The sequence below is a fragment of the Phascolarctos cinereus genome, unplaced genomic scaffold (assembly GCF_003287225.1).
Source record: "Phascolarctos cinereus isolate Bilbo 61053 unplaced genomic scaffold, phaCin_HiC Scaffold_1;HRSCAF=81, whole genome shotgun sequence".
Lineage (NCBI taxonomy): Eukaryota > Metazoa > Chordata > Mammalia > Diprotodontia > Phascolarctidae > Phascolarctos > Phascolarctos cinereus.
In genome coordinates, this window is record NW_027555514.1 from 275,147,686 (window position 1) to 275,168,701 (window position 21,016).

Consider the following 21,016-nt stretch of genomic DNA (forward strand, 5'->3'; position numbering starts at 1 on the left):
GTGCCTGCTACACGCAACATAAACACAGTAGGCACATGATAAATGTTTGCTGAGTGCATTCAAGTCAATTCAAACAAACACTCCGAGAAGCAGCCTGGCCTAGTGGATAGAGCCACCCTGGGTTCAAAGTCCCAATTCTGACACACACTGGCTGGGGGACCCTGGGGAATTAGGTGTCATTGTGGATGGAGCATGGGACAGTTAGGAGGATCTGAGTTCCTATCTGGCCTCAGACACTTACAGTTATGACCCTGGGCAAGTCACATAACCTATTTCCCTTAGTTTCCTAATGTGTAAAATGGGGATAATAATAGCACTTCCTATCAGGATTGTGAGGATCAAAGGAGTAACTGGAAAGGGCTTGGCACACTATATAAATGCTAGCCATTATTATTATTATTATTATTATTATTATTATTATTATTATTATTATTAACCACTCAGTGCCCAAGAAAACTCTAAGACTTTAATGAAGAAAAGGGGGTTATCTACATTGGTGAAGTTTCCTCACCTGAAATCCCCTAAACCCATGAAATCACAGATCTCATCTACAGCCCTACTATGTCAGAGACCATACTAGGCAAGGAAGCTACAGAGCTATGCCCACAAATGGTCCCTGTTCTTAGAATTTACATGCTCCTCCGAGTGGCAGAATATAGAAGTTTACCAGCAAGTCTGAGGAGGAAAGGAGCCCTACCAGGAGAATTCCAAGGAAGATGGTTGGAACCTTGTAGGAAGCTAACGATTCTCAGAGTTGGAAATGAGGAAGGAATGAGTTCCAAGTATGGAAGGCAGCAGCCTTCAGATGCCTGGCTAAGGAGTTTGTGTTTTGGAGGAAGTGTGTGAACAATACTGGGTTCAGAGCCTGACTCAGCTCCCATTTAGGCCTCAGCTTCCTCATCTATAAAATGGGTAGGTTGGACATGATGACCTCTAAGGATCCTTATGGCTCTAAATCCATAATTCTCAGTGAGAAGGCTGGGGATAGGAATCAGACCTGTGATTTCATTGATATAGGGAGACTCCCTCTACCAGTACAGATTGGTAACTGTTCAAATTATGATCATAGACAGGGGTTCTGTGTGTGTGTGTGTGTGTGTGTGTGTGTGTGTGTGTGTGTGTGTGTGTGTGTGTGATGGACCCCTTTGGGACTCTGGTGGAAACTTGGACCCTCTTTCAGAATGTTTTTAAAAGAATAAAATAAGATACATAGAATTACAAAAGAAGCCAATTTTGGTGAAATATAATTATCAAAATGGGGCATGTAGGTGGCACAGTGCATAGATCACTGGGCCTGGAATCAGGAAGACTCATCTTTCTGAGTTAAAACCTGGCCTCAGATGCTTACCACCTGTGTGACCCTGGCCAAGTCACTTCACCTTGTCTGCCTCAGTTTCCTCATCTGTAAAATGAGCTGGAGAAGGAAATAACCACTCCGGTACCTTTCCTAAGAAAACCCCAAATGGGGTCATGGAGACCTGGACATGACTGAAATGACTCATCAACAATTATCGAAGTGTTACAGTTGGAAACAGTTCACAGAAGCCAATTTAAACCCCCCTGTCCTACATATCTGGGACATTGAGAGGTTAAAGTTGACTTAGCCAGGATCAGGCACGTGTCAGAAATGAGACTTGGAAGACAACAGGGAAGGGAAGGGGAAGGGAAGGGAAGGGGAGGGGAGGGAGGGGAGAGGGAGGGGAGGGGAGGGGAGGGGAGGGAGGGAGGGAGGGGAGGGAGGGGAAGGGAAGGGAAGGGAAGGGAAGGAAGGGAGGGAAGGAAGGGAGGGAGGGAAAGGAGGGGAGGGGAGGGAAGAAGCATTGTTTTTAAGCATCTACTATGTTTCAGGCCCTGTTCTAAGGGCTTTCCAAGTATCTCTTCTGATCCCAAATCCTCCTGGGTTTAAGACCAGCTCTCTATGCAGAAAACCACGCTTCCTCTCCGAGGAGGAAAAGAACAAATAAGTGGCAGGATCTCAGATGTCCCACGTTAAGTGGCTGAATACCCAGTGGACTAATGGTCCTTCCAAGTATCTCCACCTCTACCTTGAGCTGCTGATCGCTGAGAGGCAAAAATTGCTTTTGGCCACACCATCAAAGCCTGCTCCTCAAGCAAATAACAACTCCTACCACAGCCATAAGTACAAAGCTCCAAAGTGTTTATTAAGAATTAAAAATACTGTAAAGAAGCCATACAGTTCATTTCACAGTCAACTAAACGAACGTCTGAAATTACTCCAAATGGAGGAAAAACAAAATGGCTTTAAAGGACAGGACAGGACAGACCATCAGGAACAGGGCAGCTCGGGGACGGGACAGAGCAAACAATGACATGAAATGCAGTGCATACTTTTTGTTTTTCCACTGACAGACGGGGATCTACTGTTAGCAGATCCCCATGAGTATCACTTTTTTAAAAAAAACTTTTAAAAAAAATAGGTTATAGACATTTGGTCTGCATACCTGAGGGGACGCCCCATTCCGCTGTGCTGCTCCTGGGATATGATTCAAGAATATATCAGACCCCTGTTCTGGGCTGCTAAGTCTAAGAGTTATCTGATGACCCAACCGGAAGATTTGGCACAGATGGGCTCAGGATTACTCAGTGTGGAGGCCCCGTCTTGGCAATCAGAGCCTTCTGAGTCTTGCATAGTTACCTTGGATATCACTAGAAGATGTATAGAATGGGGGTGGGAAGAATACGGATGAAAGAGAAACTATAAGAAAGCACCTATGGGAGGGACTATGGTAAAGTAGTTTTAAAAAAAAAACTAGGAATTGGTATATTTTTTTTCCCCTAAATTGTGCTGATGTTTCTGGTTTCCAGCCAGTTTAAAAGTGGAAGACTTTAAGCGACTGACATCTCATGGAAAACTTGGGCCCTCCCCCCTCCCATCAAAAAACCAAAAAAACAAATTTATTTTCCTTAAGGACAATTTTAATTAGCATTCTTTTTCATTACTTGAGTAAAAAAATGGTGGCCAAGGTGGCCCTTGGAGGCTAATAATGCTAGTCTGTTCCTGTTTATTGTCACCTGAAATCATTCTCGCCCTTCTGTGATGTTCGAAACATCTTTTTAGAAGGAACCTCAGATTCCTGAAGATGGGGGCCCTTCAGGGAGAAAGCTGAAAGTCAATACAAAATAATGAAGCAACCATAGCCCTGTTTTCACAGGCATAGCCTAACAATGGCAAATAAATTAACTGGGTAGGCAAGGGGGCATCGGAGAATGCCCAGGCTTCCATGAGTGTATATTGCTCATTATAAAGAGGGAAGAATTTTTTTTTTTGGCCATGAGAAAAGGGATGGGGAGAGACGACTTTGAAATTCCACACCAGCATCGATAACTTGGTTAGACTTTTTCATGAATTTTCTCAACTTTCACAAACAGTCGATCCAGATCACTCCTCAGGTCGTCCAATAAACTTTTTGTGGATTCTAAATTATTCTCATTGGTTTCAATTTTCACTGAGTAGGCGACCAGACTGTCCACAGCAGTCCTAACCATTTTTAGGTCTGATTCCAGTTGGCTTAAGGAGGATTTTAAGTCATCGACAGATGCCATTTTTTCTAGATAGTCAGGAGGGAGAGCAGTGTCCCCCTGGGCATTTTCAAGCAGAGTGTGGACCTGTTTCTGCACCTTCTCGAGAGAGTCCACGGCACTGGGGAGCTCGCTTATGCTTCTCTTCAATTCCTCCACGTCATTGAATAGGGAGAGCTGAGACTCTCCCAGGCTTCTCACGGTACTCTTGAGGTCATCTTTATCCTCATCCAGTAAACCATGGGAAGCCACGATGCCTTGGAGGTGCTCCTGGAGGGTGGCCAGCTGGTGCTCATGTTCTTCATTCTTGGAAAGAAGGGATTTCAGAGTTTCCATCTGCTGAGAAGATGCTGTCTGGATGGCCTGCAGGCTGCCTTCCAGGCGCTCAAACCTGGAATCAAAATCATCACTCCTCCTCTGAAGAGAGTCTAAGGCATCTGTGTTCTTGAAAATGTCATTCTCTTCTTGTTGGTTGGAGTTTGCTTTGACCTGGCGCACGTCTTCTTCCAATCTCTTTATCTCGTTGGGGAGATGGGACAAGGAAGCCTCAGCCTGAAGGATCTTCTCCCTCAGGGATTGCAATGTCAGATGTTCATTGTCAGCAGCTTCCTTGAACTTTTCTTGCTCCTGTTTCAAGCTCACCAATTCTTTGACTTCGGTATAGACATCAGACTCCATGGTCTCCAGGGAATTTTTCAAGGATTCAATATCCTTTTCTCTAGATTTCACCGAGGTCTGAAGTCCATCCACCACATCCCTCAATGCCTTCAGGTCATCTTTGTACCAATCTGTCTCCTCCAGCGAAGAGATCTTGGCTTTCACCTCGTTGATTTCCTTCTGGCTCCTCTTCTGGACGTCAGTGAATATGGCGATGTTCTCATTGATGGACTTGGTAAGCTCCGTGAGTCTCTCTTCCACAGTGTGCTCCAGGGAGTTGAAATCCTTCTCCCTGGCATCCTTGACCACGTGGATGCCATCCGAAAGGTCCTTCAGGATCTCATTCTGCAACTTTTGCAGCACTTCACTGATACGATTGATCTCGTTCTCCCCCTGTTTGATTGCTTTCTCTGTCAGTTCTTGCTTATGTTGGGAGTTTTTCAAGATGGACTCAAAACTCACAAATGTAGACTGTAGAGATTGCACCTAAAAGAAGAAGCCAGATGTTAATCCCCGAAAGAAGCAGATGGAATTGAACGAGGGGAATTTACATCCACAGCCACCTGGTAACATCGCATCTACATTGGCTTTTGACCAATCAACTAGATGTGCTAGGATCCAGGACGGGGTAGGTTGGTCTCGGGCCCTATGAAAATAGGTTAAGACACATAACTATGTAATGAAATTTGTCATTAGTGACATAGCAAAGATACATACCCCGCCTCTCCCCATGTCCCTAGCAACATAGCAGAGAGAACTGGTTCTAGAATCAGTTCTAAGCCTAGATTATAGTCCTAATTCAAGCACTAATTAAACACCTAACAGAGAATGACTAAAGCAGGGACCCTTAACTTCTGTGTGTGTCATGGATTCCTTGAGCAGTCAGTCCCATGAAGCCTATGGACTCCTTCCCAGAATCATGTTTTTGGATGCATAAAATCCATAGAATTACAAAGGAAACCAATTAAATTGTGATAAGGGGATCAAAATATATTTTTCAAAAAGTTCACAAACCCCAGGTTGAGGACACTTGCACTAAAGGTTTCTGAATAAGGAAATGATCAGCTAGTTAGATCTATAGCGACCAATACTATGGCGATTCTCTATGTAGATTTCTGTGAAGCATTTCACAGTCTCTCCTGCTGGCCAAGAAGCTCCAAAGACCAGATCCAAACAGTAGCCATTAATAGCCCAATGTCAACTTCGAAGGAATTATCTGTTAATAGAGCATTCTACGGGGTCTGTGATGGCTAATGTATTTGATCAGAAGTTTAGATACAGGCTGGCATACTTATCAAATCTGGAGATGACACAAAGCTGGGAAGGCTAGAGAGAGAATGGATGACCAAGTCTGGATCCAAAAAGGTCTAGACCAGCGTTTCTTAAACTTCTAAAACAGTTAAAGAAGCATGGAAGGGGTCACGAGTGGAAAACGTTTAAGAAGCCCTGGTCTAGACTAGCTCAAATGAACCTAGATGGATAGGGATAGGGATGGGACCTTAAGTGTCATGGGTACAGAGAACTCCAGGTGAGGAAAACTCCCTCCACTAATGCATGTCAGTACCTTCTTGGTAACTTATAGTCTGGGGAGATTTGCCTAAGGTAAATCAGAAGCACCTGTCCATGCGGCCAATGTATCAAACACAGGTCTTCCTAGCTCTCTATCCACTACATAACACACTACCCTCCAACCCAATAAGGTGAAATTATCTATCTCTGTTAAGAGATAAATGTAAAGTCCTACACTTTGGTTCAAAGAATCATCTTTATACATACAAGATTGGCAAGGTATGACCAGATAGCAGTTAACATTTAAAAAAAAAGACCTGAGGATTTTAGTTGACTCCACACTCAAGGGAATTAACACAACCAGGCAGCCAAAAAAAATCCAATGAGATCATCGATGCCCAATATCCAAGACTAGGGAGACAGTACGTCCACTGTACTGTGCCCTAAGATTGCTACTAAAGTACCGATGTCCCAAAAGTCAGTGCAGTTTAGGCTATTAGCTTAAATAACAGTTTTTAAGCTAACAGCATAAAACCGCATGAAGACTTTGGGGGACATGATGTATTGCATGCCGTACTATAGGTATGGGTGCGCTGGAGCTCAGATGGAACCTGAACCAACTAGAAATATTCAGAGACAGCATTTGTTGTTTATCCTTCATTTTGACAGATGACATCAGGAGGGGGATGGCTTGACTTGTACGTGAATTGGATTTAAATGAGGCAGAGCTGCACAGCCATCTGCCTCACTCTCTCTCCTCCAGAGTCATCAGAGTCCAGATTTCAGAAATCAGCAAATGCTCTAAATCAAAGTTTGATTCATTGTCTGGTGGATTGTTGAGACCAGGGGTGGGGAACATGCAGCCTCAAGGCCACATGTGGCCCTCTAGGTCCTCAAGTGGGGCCCTTTGACTAAATCCAAACTTCACAGAATAAAACCCCTTAATAAAAGGATTTGGTCTGTAAAACTTGGACTCAGTCAAAAAGTCACACCCAAGAACCTAGGAAGCCACATGGGGCCTTGAGGCTGCAGATTCCCCACCCCTGGGACTTAAGAAAATCCAGGCATCGCTTTAGAAATGGACATTCACTTTAGAAACCACTGATGATTTCACTTAAGAAAGTGATTGCATTTTCCTTAATAATAAAACTTAAACGTGTGTTACACATACATTTTTTTTCTTGGAAAATCAGTTGTTAAACATTTACCATCACATCCTTGGTTATGGGCCCCACATTGTAGAAAGGACTTTGATAAACTGAGCAACGTCCAAAGAGGGGCAACCAGGATTTAGAAGGGCCTCTGCATCATGTTGTATAAGATCAGTTGAAGGAAATAAGGGTATTTACCCTGTAGAAAAGAAAATCTGGGAGGTAAGGGGACACAATGTCAAGTCTTCAAATATCGAAAGAGAATTTCAGGGACAAGGAATGATTAGCGTAGTTCTGCTTGGTCCTACAGGGCAACACATGGAATGGATGGGTAGAGGTTGCAGAGACATTTCCTGACAGCACTCTTGGGCTAGAGCAGTCTGGAAGACATGGCTAGATGACTACATAACGAGAATGTCAAAAGGGACTTCGCATCCTGCTCAGGTTAGACTGTGAGGGCCTTTCCATTCCACACTCTTGAATCCCAACTACGCTGTGTACTAGCTGTATGATCTCAGGCGAGTGATGGTGCTTCAATGTCCTCATCAGTAAAATGGGAATACCCATAGAACCAACTATACACGATTGTTGTGAGAATCAAATAAGATAATGGATAGAAAATGCTTTGAAAACTGTAAAATGTCATGCTGTTGATTCATTTTCACACATGTCTGACTCTTCACGACCCCATTTGGGATTTTCTTAACAAAGCTACTGGAGCAGTTTGCCATTTCCTTCATCATTTAACAGATGAGGAAACTGAAGCAAACAGGGTTGAATGAGTTGCCCAGGGTCACACTGCTGGTAAATGTCTGAGGCTGGATTTGAACTCAAGAAGATGAATCTTGCTGACTCCTAGGCCTGGTACTCTATCCACCGCACTACCTAGCTATCCCAAAATGTCATATAAAGAGCTATTTTTATTATTCCATGAGGAAATGGCAACCCAGTGGTCACAGTGCTAGCTAGCAGCAGAGTCAGGATAAGAAGCCAGGACTTCTGGTCTCTCACTACCCTTATACTCAGCCTCCGCTTGAGATGTATAACCTCACAGCATCCGAGACAACTGTTAATGATACCCTACGTTCTCTCTTCCCCTTTTCCCATCTCCTACGTTCATACATTGGGCCTATAATAACTCAGACATTGCTAAGCCACATCAGAGCTAACGATGTCTGACTTCAAGTTCATGCTTGGTCCCCGAACTTGACTGATATGGGGGGGAGGGGGAGGAAGAAAAAGTATAAACAAAAAAATCCTCTGGTTGAAGCTACTCATGGTCAGGTGGTTAGATCAGCTTAACACACTTAAGGTCCCTTTCATCTCTAAATTTACGATCTCATGACCTGGGTTCAAATCTTGGGTATGTTCCTACCACTCATAATGCCTGGTTAATTCAGTTAATTAAAACATCACGACTCCAAAGAAGAAATATGAAAATGAGCCTTCTTCCCTTTTTTTGCACAGGTAGGGAACTCTGGGTATGGAATACTCTATTTAATGTCAGACTTTTCCCATATGTTGGTTAGTTTTACTGAAATGTTTTTTTTAATTTTGCTTCATAAGGAATAACTGTCTGAGAGCACCAAGAGGGGGAGGAGAGCTATATTGGGAAGCGAGCGTGATATAAGAACAAAAGTTAGTGATATATATATATTTTAAGGAATACTATGGTGGAGTGGACAGAATGGCAGTTTTGGAGTCAGGCAGCCTGAGTTCAAATCCTGGGCTAAGCTACCTATGTAACCTGGACCAAGACAATTTCTTGGAATGGGCCTTGATTTTCTCATCCGTAAAACAAGGGGGTTGAATGAGACGAGCTCTCAGGTCTCAGAAGGGATGGAGGGATCAGGGCCAGAGTGTCCCTACTACAAGCTCTCAGTAACCGTGGGCCTTCCCAATGGGAGATGGAGGGCAGTTAAGGGCATATCCTCGTAGGCCAAAGATAAATTACTATTATTAAGTTGTGAGAGCATTAATAGATTGCCTAAATATTGAACCATATGGAGAAATAGGGTGATGATATTGAAAAAGGACTGTATTTGTAATCCATGGGCCTGTTTGAATTCAGTTTTTGACACTTACTCGCTGTGTGACCTTAGGCAAGTCACTTCATCATTCTCAGACTCAGTTTCCTCAATCAGTAAAATGAGGGGAAGGGAGAGGTTGAGCCCTTTGCAGTTCTAAGTCTACGATCCTATGACCTGGGCTTAAATATTGAGCCTATTACTTACTACCTATGTGATAATGAACAAGTCACCTCCCCTGTCTCAGCCTCAGTTTCTCACTCTGTAAAAGAGAAGAGGGTGTATGATATATAGTACATAGAGTTCTGGATTTTAAGTCAGAAAAACCTGAATTTAAATTCAGTCTTTGACATTTATCAGGAGCGATCATGGGCCACTTAGTCTCTTTCAGCCTCGGTTTTCTCATCCGTAAAATGGGGATGATTGTCAGGGAAACACTCTGGAAATTGTAGAGTGTGTGTGTGTGTGTGTGTATACAACATAAGGACAATTCCTGTAGTTCTAACCTCACAGGGTTCATAGCATCATACCCTTTAGAGCTAGAAGGGCCCTTAGAAGTCATTTAGTGCAACCCTCTTATTTTACAGATGAGGAAATTGAAGCCCAGAGGCAATCCTAGGGTCATAGATCTGATGCTGGAAGAGGTGGCAAGTCCAACCCCTTCATCTTACAGATGAGGAAACTGAAGAGAGTTTAACAGTGAGAGTGAAAGGCAGAAGGGAGATTCAAACCCAAGTCTTCTGACTCCAAATTCAGTGTTCTTTCCACTATACTGCCACTATCTCCCCAAAGGGTCTCGTGCAGAAAGTGGCTCTGAAGGAAGACTCCTCCTTGGTATCATCAATTAATCAATAAACATTTATTAAAATGCCAGGCACTGTGCTAAGCAATGGATGGTCAGAAACATCCCCCTCTCCAAACTCAGATGTTATGTGTCTTATGCACCAACTTAGGATATAAACTCCTTAAGGTAGGGACTACCCCCTATTTTTATTCTAACTCACATTTTGATAATTTTTTTCTCATAATTGTTATTGGCCACTGAGTCATTTCAGTTATTTCTGACTCTGTGATCCCATTTGAGGTTTTCTTGGCAAAGATAATGGAGTGGTTTGTCATTTCCTTCTCCAGCTCATTTTGCAAATAAGAAATGGAGACAAACTGGGATAAGTGACTTGCCCAGGGTCACACAGCTATTAAGTATCTGAGGCCATATTTAAATTCAGGAAGATGGGTCTTCCTGACTCCAGGACTGGCACTCTTTGCACTATGGTGCCACCTAACTGCCTCATATGCTAAGTATTATAATGCCCATTTTACAGATGAGGTTTAAAGATGACCAGCTCAGAATCACATCCATAGCTAATGTCAGAGCAAAAGTTGAAAACCAAGGTTCTCTGGCCTCAGACACTTACTAGCTGTATGACCCTGGATAAATCACTTAACCCCGATTGCCAAAGGGAGGGGGAGAGAAAGAAAGAAAACCAAGGTTCTTCTGATTGAAAATCCAATGCTCTTTCCAAAAAAACCACAAAGTCTAAATTAATTCTATTTCCTAGTACCCAACACTAGAGGCATGTTTGCTTCTGTTAATGGACAGAACAGTGGCTTCTCACTGACCTCCTGATCCCCCTGATGACCTTCCATTTTACATACTGAGCCAAATGAGAAATCCCCATCTAGAACCTGGATCTGTAGATACAATCAGAGCATATCTGAAGAACTAAGTTATGTCCTGAGCATCGCAGTGAAGGAAGGACATTGACAACACCAGGTGGCGTCTGTGGGCTCTTCACTGGCCCCTCCACCTCAAAGCGCCTGTGATTTCAAATGTCCCCAACATTCTGGCTATACAAGAGCCTCCACCTCAGCCATAGCCAGATCTGAAGCTGCTCTGAGCTCCATCAGGGCTTCCCTTTATTTCAAGGCTGGAATGTCCGCTGTTGAGGGGGGCACTGGGGCTATTTTTAGCCTCAGGGGGCTGGGAGTCAGAGCAGAACAGGAAACATCCCTGGCAGCTAAATGCTCCATGTCAAACAGCTGTGTAACTGGCTGGATTCCCTGAAGCTAGCCTAGTCCTGGGCTGGTCCCGAGGGCACCAGGAGGCTACCAAAGTAGTGTTCCTTCTCCCACCCCATCCATTCATTCAACCAGCATTTATTAAGTACCTAATATAGGTAACACACACTCCTAGGCACTGGAGGGAGATAACAGACAGAAAGCGAAATGGTCAGACCTGGGGTCTAGCCTTGGCCCTGAAACAGGGTCTAATCCCCTAACACAGGGGTTCTTAACTTTGTTATCCCAGGTAACTACCTTCCAGTTAGAAGTCTGTGATCCCATGTCCAAAATTCAAATTCTTCTTCTGCCATTTACAAGTTACATGATTTGAGGTATAAGGTCTTTGGGCCTCAGTTTCCTCAACTGTATAAATTGGCACAGTTAGACTTAGTCCCTAGGACCCTTTCCAGCTCTTAATCTATAATGTTTATCATCGCTCCAAACCCTTGAGAGGAAAGAGAGTAGCACCAATCCCACCCAGGCAGAGTCTGGAAGAGAGCAGAGCACTGGATTTCAATCAGAAGACCAGCCTGGGTTGGAACCCTAAATCTGCCATGACATATCATTTCAGGTAAATCACTTCCCTTTTGTGTCTCAGCTTCTGCATCTATCAAATGAAGGCCTTGAACTAGATACTGTTACAGTATTATCATTACCATTATTATTCATCTGGGTACCTCCCTCCCTGGGAAATTCTGGGCTAAATCAACATCACTTAAATTCAAGTAGACATTTACTAAGTAACTCGGTCTTCTTTCCCTTGCCAGGCCTCTAATTCCACTCCCTGGCCATCTCCTCCCCTCCTTGCCTGTACTACTCGCCATCAAACTCATCTTCCCCCTCCCTCAACCTTGGCCCCCGTCCCTGGGGCTCCTGCTCGGATAGGGGAGCTTTTGCCTCATCTTGCTGGAAAGTAGACCTCCACACCCTTTCCTGACTATCTCCCCACCTAGAGTACAGCTCTCCCTGTACAGTCTTCCTTTATGTGTGTCTTCCCCCATTAGAATGTAAGCTCCCTGACAACAATGATTTGCTTGCTTGCATTAGGGCTTAGCAAGCTCTCTGGCATAAGCAAGTAGTTAATGCTTTCTCTATTCATCCATCTATCTATCTATCTACCTTTGTATCCATTTATCTATCCATCTACCCATCCATCCATCTACCTCTCTATTCATTTGTCTATTCATCCATCCACCTCTCTATCTATCCCTGCATCCATCCATCTACTTCTCCATCCATCTATCCATCTATCCATCTACTTCTCTATCAACTATCTACCTCTATCCATCCATCCACCTGTCCATTTGTCCGTCCGTCCATCCATCCATCCATCCAATCTACCTATCCACCCATGTCTCTATCTACCTATCCATCCACCTATCTACCTATTATGTACAGAATACTATGCAAGGTGTCATTGGAGATACAAAGTTAAAAGACAAAACAGGGTCCCTGCAGGGCACAAATAACCAATACATAATAGCTAAATGATATACAAAATACCCCAGCAGGACTTGAGGCTGGAGGGGGGTGCTCAGGGAGAAGAGATCGCTGAATATGGAAAGGTGTGGGTGAAAGGTGAAGGATGATTAGAGAAGGCTTCATGGAGGAGATGGCAAATGAGCTGGGCTTTAAGAGATGAGTAGGATTTCAATGAAAAACGAGAAGGCTATGTGATATGGTGGAAAGAACCTGGCTCTGGAGTCAAAGAACCTGGGTTCAAATTCTCCTCTGATGCTTAAGACTTGTGAGATCCAACATGACCAATATGGGAATATGTTTTACATGACTGAACACATACAACCTATATCAAATTGCTTACCATCTCAGGGAGGGAAGAGGGAGAGAAAAAAATTTGGAACTCAAATTTTTTAAAAATGAATGTTAAAAATTATCCTTACATATAACTAGGAAAAAAAATATTATTTAAAAAATAATAGAAATTTTAAAAAAACTTTGTGTGATCTTGGGGTAGAAGCTTACCTGCCTGGAACTCAGTTTCCCCACCCGTCAAATGAAGGAGTTGCCTTTCAGCTCTGGATGCATGCTCCTATGATCATGGAATGGTATGAACAGGGCAGGAAGACCACAGAATCTCAACACCAGAAGGAAACTCAGGCATCATCTAGCCCAGTCCTTCCTTGGCCACTAATCCCTTCCCCAACATTCCTGAGAAGAGGCCATCCAACTGAGCCTACCAGTCTCACTAGCTGAGAGGGCCACTAAGAAGAGGTCCAGGCTAATGATAGCTAATGTTTGGAGAGCTCTTAAGTAACCTATATTATTGCCTTTGAACCCCTCAACCACCCCAGGATGTAGGCATTATAGGTAGGGATGGCAGTTAGGTGGTACAATGGGCAAAACATTGGACATAGAGTCAGAAGGACCTGAGTTAAATCCTACCTCAGACACTTACTAACTGTGCGACCCTGGGCAAGTCACTTAACCTTGCCGTGCCTCAGTTTCCTCATCTGTAAAATGGGAATAATAATAATGGCACCCATTTCACAGGGCTGTCACGAGAACCAAAGGAGACTATCTGTAAAGTGTTTTGCAAACCTTAAAGTGTTGTGCATAAATGCTCACTATTACTATAATATCCATTCTACAGAAGGAAAAACTGAGAGATTGGATGACTTAGCACAGTGAGGGCCAGATGTGGGATTCCAACCCAGCTCTTCCTGCCTCCGAGTCCAGTACTCTAGCCGCTGTAAATGCTGCCTCCCGAGTTGGTTTTAAAGAATAGAAGGAAAAGGGATGGGAGAAGATGGTCTAGGAAAGGATAACATAAGCCAAGGTAAAGAAATCTGTCTGCACTCAGCACATGGGGCCATCAGGAGGGAACAAAATGTTGGTGTTAGGGCACAGTGAGATCAGTGGACGAGATAATCGCTTTGTTGCCAGACTGAGCTAACTCAGGAAAAGGGACTTCCGAAGGCTGAGGGGGCCAGGGGGCAGGGGCATCCGACGTTAATGAAAGGAGTAAAGAATGATCACTGAATCACAATTCAAGGACTTCTTGAAAGGGAATTTGGAAGCAATCTAGGCAATTCTACTAGAGAACTCTGGACGAGAAGGAAAGGATGGGGCTGTGATTTACACCAGTGGAGGGGATGCCCGTGTCTATGACACCCCAGAGCCATGAAAACAGCAAAGCCAGCATTAGTAGTGAGGAAGTGTAGAATAACGCATGGAGCACTGGGCTCGGGGTTTAGTTATGTGGCCCTGGGGCCAGTCCCTTCCCCTTCCTGGGGCTCAGTTTCCTCATCTGTAAAATAAGCAGCTTAGAACTCTAAGGTCCCTTCCAGTTCTAAAATCTATGATCCTGTGAATTTACCTCAGTTTCCTCATCTGTAAAAAATGAGCTGGAGAAGGAAATGGCAAACTGCTCCAGTATCTTTACTCATTTTACAGATGAGGAAACTGAGGTAAATAGGGTTAAATGACTCACCTGTGGTCTGAGGCCAGATTTGAACTCAGGAAGATGAGTCACTCTATCCACTAGGGCACCACCTAGCTGCCACAAGTTAAAATCTTGCCTATCTGCATTAGAACAGGGAGTTGAACATTGGGAATTCCCTATGCCAAAATGTGCCTGGCAACAGTCCTAGGTGCCAATTAGTCACACATCTCCTCCCCTCACAGTGTTATTTACCACCTTTCTCAGTATAGATCTAGCATCCCCAGGGACACTACAAATTCCCGAGAGCCAAGGAAAGAGCGGGAGCTAGCGATAGGTTCCAACTATGTTCTTCATTTTGTTAGTCATTCAACGCTCTGAACGGGCAGAGCAGCACTGCCTGTAAATCACTGGGAGCTCTTTGGTCAGATTCACTGGAAGCTGTCAAGTAGGGGGAGGAGGCAGCAAAAAGGAGCTGGTGGGATTTTTGCTGTGGGTCTCACAAGGAACTCACTTAACAATGGATTTAGTGTAGGGGAAGGGGAGGAGCAAAGTAGATCACTGAAGGCTGGCTTCATGTCAGGACAGAGCAAAAGGGGTGGAGAGGCAAATCAGCTTCCTAGAGGGTGGGAGGTTTATTTCTATGGATATCCAAAATATGGACCTGCCTTTCTCCTCCTCCTCAGATGCAGATAGGCACCTTGGGTCTGGAGATTCCCCAGGGATGCACAGCAAGCATCTATCAGAGGCAGGTCTTCAACCCAGATTTCCTCTGAGACTGGCTCTCTAGCCACTGCTATCATCTCTCTGGATTCACCATCTCCCTAAGGTGAAGTGTATATCAGCATGCTATTCAAGCTGGAAAAGCTTAATGGGCTGAACACACCTCTCTTCGGTGTGGTGAAAAGAGCCTTGGGTCATTCAAATCCCATCTCTACCTCTCACTCTGGGGTTTCCTTCCCAGCTCCAGCTCATACTGCCTGCATGACACTGGAAGAGTAACCTAACCTCTTTGGGCCTCAGTTTCCTCATCTGTAAAGTGAAAAGATTGACCTAGATTAGAGGTGTCAAACATGCCACCTGCAGGATACATAGGCCCGGAACCAGATTAAAATGTAATTGGGAAATATTTAACAAAATAAATAAAAATACAATAGAATAGAGGGAATACTACATTTTTAAAATTAAGTCCTACAGGGATCCTCATATACAGTTTGGTTTCTATTGGAGTTTAAAGCTTCCTTCCATTCTATGCAAACCTTAAAACATCTAGAAATAGCTATGGAGTATAAAATAAAATAAGTATTATTGATTATATTGCTACTTTTATTGTTGTTGTTTGGTTATTTTTCAGTTATGTCTGACTCTCCTTGCCCCATTTGGGGTTTTCTTGGCAGAGATACCGGAGCGGTTTGCCTTTCCTTCTCCAGCTTATTTTACAAATGAGGAAACTGAGGCTAACAAGGTTAAGACTTGCCCAGGGTCACCCAGCTTGTAAGTGTCCGAGGTCGGATTTGCCAAAGTGGATACAGTGCTGGGCCTGGAGTCAGGAAAACTCATTTTCCTGAGTGCACATCCCCTTAATTATATTATAATAACATGTCATTTTATTATGTTATTCATAATAAACATTATTTACGGTTTACTATATAAATGAACTATTCTTATCTATATGAAGGATGAAAGGGCTGAACTGGAAGAACTCTATAGTTTATCTCAGCTCTAAATTTTCAGAACCTATGTGAGGGAAGAGGTCCCTCTGACCACAAAGTCAAAGGACCTACGTGCAAATATACTTCCGACATTTACAATCTGTGAAACCTTGGGCAAATCAATCTTGGGTCACAGTTTCCTCATCTGAAAAATGAAAAGACTGGACTAGATGGTCTGTGAGGTCCTTCCAAGTCACATCCCTCCTCCAGCCTCAGTTTCCCCATACAAAAACGAGGGAGTTAGACGAAATGGCCTCTGAGATTCCTTTCAGCTTTTGATCAATAAGCTTTCCAATCCTGGATCCCCAAGCACATTTAGGATGCCAAGAGAGGACAAGAACTGGACAAGAACATCTTACTACTCTGTCTGGGACAGCTTGGGTGGGGCCCGGGCTGAAGGCAAGCTGGGCCACCTCTCCCCAGCCCTCCTGGGCTGTTCTGCAGACTCAGCTGTTCCAAGGCATTGAAGAATCAGTGCAAAGAGCCTGGGAGTTTCCTTCCAGGTCAAGGCTAATGTTTTGTGACAGGTTCCCTTTGCTAATCAACCCTCCGGCTGACAGAATACTACTGCAGCCCCATTCGATACTTGGGGGAAGGCAGAGAAATCCTTTTGGAGATGTATTTTTCCCCCTGCTGTTTAAACAAAGACAAAGAGGGACTCAATTTGGAGGGGGAAGATTGGGTACCCTTGCCCCCTAGCCTGGGGCTGCCCAAAGAGGCTCTAGAGAGCATCCACTTGGCTGGATCCCCATCCAACCCAAGCTCCCCCCTTCCCCAAAGGGCCAGGATGATCCGATCAGCATCAGGGACACTCCCAGACAGAGAAAGATGCCAACTTCTGGCTCACTCTTTAAAGCAGACCCTGGAAACAAGCAGGCATGGTGGATTGGAAAGGAGTCAGGAACAGAGTTCAGACCACTCACATTTATTAGCAATATGACCATGGACAACTCCCTTTCTCTCTCTGTGGCACAGGGGATAGTGCACTGGGCCTGGAATCAGATAAAACTGACCTGAGCTCAAATCAGGTCTCAGACACTTACTAGCTGTGTGATTTTGAGCAAGTCACTTAACCTCTGTGGCTGCCTCACCTTCCTCATCTGTAAAATGGGGATAATAATAGCCGCCGCACCCCCCCCCCGGCCAAGGTTGCTGAGAAGATCAAATAAGCCAATATTTGTAAATCACTTTTGCAAACTTTAAAGCACTACATAAAAGTTAGATATCATAATTATAATCTGTCCTCCAGACTGGTGCCAAAAAGAAATTCCTATAGCACAGTTTTAAACCAAATCATCCCAGCTCACAGAGGGAGAGAGAAGGCTGGGGTCTTATTCTAGGATAAAATACAAACTTTTCTATAGGGTATTCAAAACTGTTCAAAATGGTTTTTATTACACATTACTCCTCTTTCTAGACTCTACAATTCAGCCAAAGTAGGCCACGTGCTCTTCCTCACATACTACATTCCATCCTATAGCCATGCCTTGGCACATGCTGTTTCCTATACCAGGAACGCCCTCCTTTCCTTACCTCTCTCAGACTCCTTAGAGCCTTCTTCAAAGCTCAGCTCCCATGCTACATGAGGCCCTTCCCCATCCCCCTCCATTACCTGTTATTTACATCCTATATTACTTTGCTATTAACTGATACGTACCAGTTGCTCAGTTGCCCTCCATTATCTTTCATTTTCTTTGTATGTGATTTGTATCCGTTTTTGTCACCATGCAGTTTCCCCAGATAGAATGTAAACTCCATGAAGGCAGGGACTATTCTCTTTGTCTTTGAACCCCTACTATAATGTCTGGCACATACGGATCTAAATAAATGTTTGTTGTTTTCTAATCTGTAAAATAAGGGTAATAATACCTAAAGAATGAGGAGCTCAAATGAGTTTTAACATATACACGTGCTTAGGATAACAACTATCAGTGGGTAGAGCACTAGAAGACTCATCTTCCCGAGTTTGACTAGCTGTGTAACCTTGGACAAGTCACTTCACCCATTTGCCTCAGCTTCCTCATCTGTAAAATGAACTGAACATGAAGGAAATGGCAAACCATTCCAGTATCTCTGCCAAGAAAACTCCAAATGGGGTCATGAAGAGTCAGACACAGCTGAAAAAAATGACTCAACAATTAAGGTTTACAAAGCATCTTAGAAATATCATCTCATTTGATCCTTACAACAACCCTCGGAGGTACGTACTATTATTATCCCTATCCTACAGTTGAGGAAACTGAGGCAGATTTAAGTGATTTACCCAGGGTCACACAGTCAGTGAGTATCTAATGCCAGATTTAAACTCATGTCTTGCTGACTCCATCCACTGCCCCCTAGAGCAGGAAGGGTACTCAGAGCCCTTCTGGTCTAACCTCCTCATTTTACAGATAAGGCAACTGAAACCTAGAGAGATTAAATGGCTTGCCCCAGGTCCAAAAAGTTTCTTAAGATCATAGATCTGGAGCTGAAAGAGGTGTCAGAGGCATTCTAGTCCAACTCCTCGTTTTAAAGAAAGGAGAACTGAGGTAGAGAGGTTTAGAAAGAATTCATAAGGTCATAGAGCTGGAGAGTAGTACCTTAGAAGCCCAGGAAAGTGAGATGACTTCCCCAAGGTCACACTGCTGCTGAGCCCCCCTGGCAAACTGGAACTCGCTAAGTCAGCTCTACTGTTGACTTGGGATTTAGAGGAAAGAGGACATGGATGATGCCGTGCCGGGCTCGCTGCCCTATTTGGAAGGAGGAACAGGGGCCGTTACCTTGTGCATGACGCCTTGCAAGCCCTGGCCCAGCTCCTCTCTCTGCCTGGTGAAGCCCTCATTCCGGAGCCGGATCTGATGGACTTCCTCCAAAACGTTATGGACGCACCAGCCGGAGAAGCCGGCCCCAGCGATGAGGGTGAGGTAGAAGAGAAAGTTGAGAACCTTCGCCAGCTTGCCAAAGAAGGAGGAAGAGGAGGAGGCAGCGGAGGCCGCTGAGGATTTCCCACCGCCTCCGCCTCCCCCTCCCCCTCTGCTGCCTTTGGGGTGGGACGGCTGGTTCTGCTGCTGTTTTGGGGGCTGCTTGGGCTGCTGGTTCTGCTGCTGCTGCTGTTTGGGCTGTTGGTTCTGCTGCTGCTGCTGCTGCTGCTGTTTGGGTTGATTCTGCTGCTGTTTGGGCTGCTGGTTCTGCTGCTGCTGCTGCTGCTGCTGTTGTTTGGGTTGATTCTGCTGCTGTTTGGGTTGATTCTGCTGCTGTTTGGGTTGTTGGTTCTGCTGCTGGCTCTGCTGCTGCTGTTTGGGTTGTTGGTTCTGCTGCTGCTTGGGCTGCTGGTTCTGCTGCTGCTTGGGCTGCTGGTTCTGCTGCTGCTGCTGTTTGGGTTGATTCTGCTGCTGCTTGGACTGCTGGTTCTGCTGCTGCTGTTTGGGTTGATTCTGCTGCTGTTTGGGCTGCTGGTTCTGCTGCTGATTCTGCTGCTGCTTGGACTGCTGGTTCTGCTGCTGCTGTTTGGGTTGATTCTGCTGCTGTTTGGGCTGCTGGTTCTGCTGCTGATTCTGCTGCTGCTTGGGCTGCTGGTTCTGCTGCTGCTGCTTGGGTTGTTGGTTCTGCTGCTGCTGTTTGGGTTGATTCTGCTGCTGCTTGGGCTGCTGGTTCTGCTGCTGGGCTGACTGCTTGGCTGGCTGGGGGGACTGCCTGGGTTGCTGCTGCTGCTGCCTGGGCTGCTGCTCGGACTGCGGCGGCTGCTGCCTCTTTGCCACGTCATCGGGGCCGCCCGCCGGGTGGGCGCCCTTCTCGGAGGGGGCGGACGAGCCGGGGCCGCCCTTGGAGCCTCGCTGCTTGGCCGAGGACATGGCCGAGCCGGGGCCGGGAGTGGGTGGTTGGGTGGGTGAATGAGTGGGGGGAGCCGCCGCTGCCCGGAGCCCGAGCGCGCCTGCCTGTCCGTCCGCCCGCCCGTCCGCCTACCCGCCGGTCCGCGGGTCCGCGGGTCCGCGGGTCCGCCTGGCCGCCTGTGCGCCCGCCTGGCCGCCTCCTCCCTCCTTCCTCCCGGGGCGCTGGGGGCACCGAGGCGCACGGGGACCTCCTGGCCGCGCTGGAGGAGGACGCCGCCGCCGAGAGGAAGAGAGGAGAGAGAGAGGGAGAGTGCGCGGAGAGAGGGAGAGAGAGAAGAGAGAGAAGAGGAAGGAGGATGGGCAGGGAAGAAGGAGGGGGCGAGAGAAGCCGCCGGCCCCGCCCCTGCCGAGTGGGGAGAGACTGCCACGCACGCTAACCGGAGCCGGCAACCCCTCCCCTGCCCGGAGGCCCGCCCGCCCCCCGGCACGCCCGCCTCCACTCTCCTCCTGGCCCGCCTGCGCTCCTCCCTTCCCTGCGCTCCGGCCCCGCCCCGGCCGCCACGACCCCAAAACGGGGAGGGGGCAAAGGAGGGGGAGAGCAGCGGCGCCCGGGGGAAGGGCTTCCTGCCCGACGCGGGGGAAAGCGGGAAAGAAAAGTCTGGCTCCCTTCCCATCCGGGCGTGTTCCTGGCCAGGGGAGACTTACTCCGGCATGCCTGCGCCCCCGGCCTTGGGCAGGAGAGAAAATGAGAGGCCCGGCGCCGCCGCTCACGTGGCACGACCCACCCCACCCCCACCCCCGCCACCTCCTTGGGGGACCCTGGGGCTGAGATCGGAGATCCGGGACTGCCAGGGACCTCCTGGGCCAGCCATGCCCACCCCTGCCCCCCGCATTTTGCAGAAGAGCAGACAGAGCCCGATAGGAGAAATGATTTAGAGATCATGGATCACAGATTGGGGGACCTGAGGCCATTTAGCCGGACGCCCTTATGGGATCTATCCCACTCTAACCCCCCAATGGTTAGAGTGCAGGGCCTGGAGTCAGGAAGACTCGTCTCCCTGGGTTCACATCCAGCCTCAGACACTTACTAGCTGGGTGACCCTGGACAAGTCACCTCACCCTACTTGCCTCGGTTTCCTCATCTGTAAAA

General features: G+C 46.2%; 1 protein-coding gene across 1 annotated transcript; it reads right to left on the reverse strand.

Annotated features, from left to right (window-relative positions):
• Window positions 1-2,141: 2,141 nt before the first annotated feature.
• On the reverse strand, window positions 2,142-20,247 carry CKAP4 (cytoskeleton associated protein 4). Its single transcript, XM_078146978.1, has 2 exons — window positions 18,817-20,247; window positions 2,142-4,683 (listed from the first exon to the last, which is right to left on the reverse strand). The coding sequence occupies exons 1-2, from the start codon at window positions 19,885-19,887 to the stop codon at window positions 3,352-3,354; spliced, it is 2,403 nt and encodes an 800-aa protein (XP_078003104.1). The 5' UTR covers window positions 19,888-20,247; the 3' UTR covers window positions 2,142-3,351.
• Window positions 20,248-21,016: the final 769 nt, after the last annotated feature.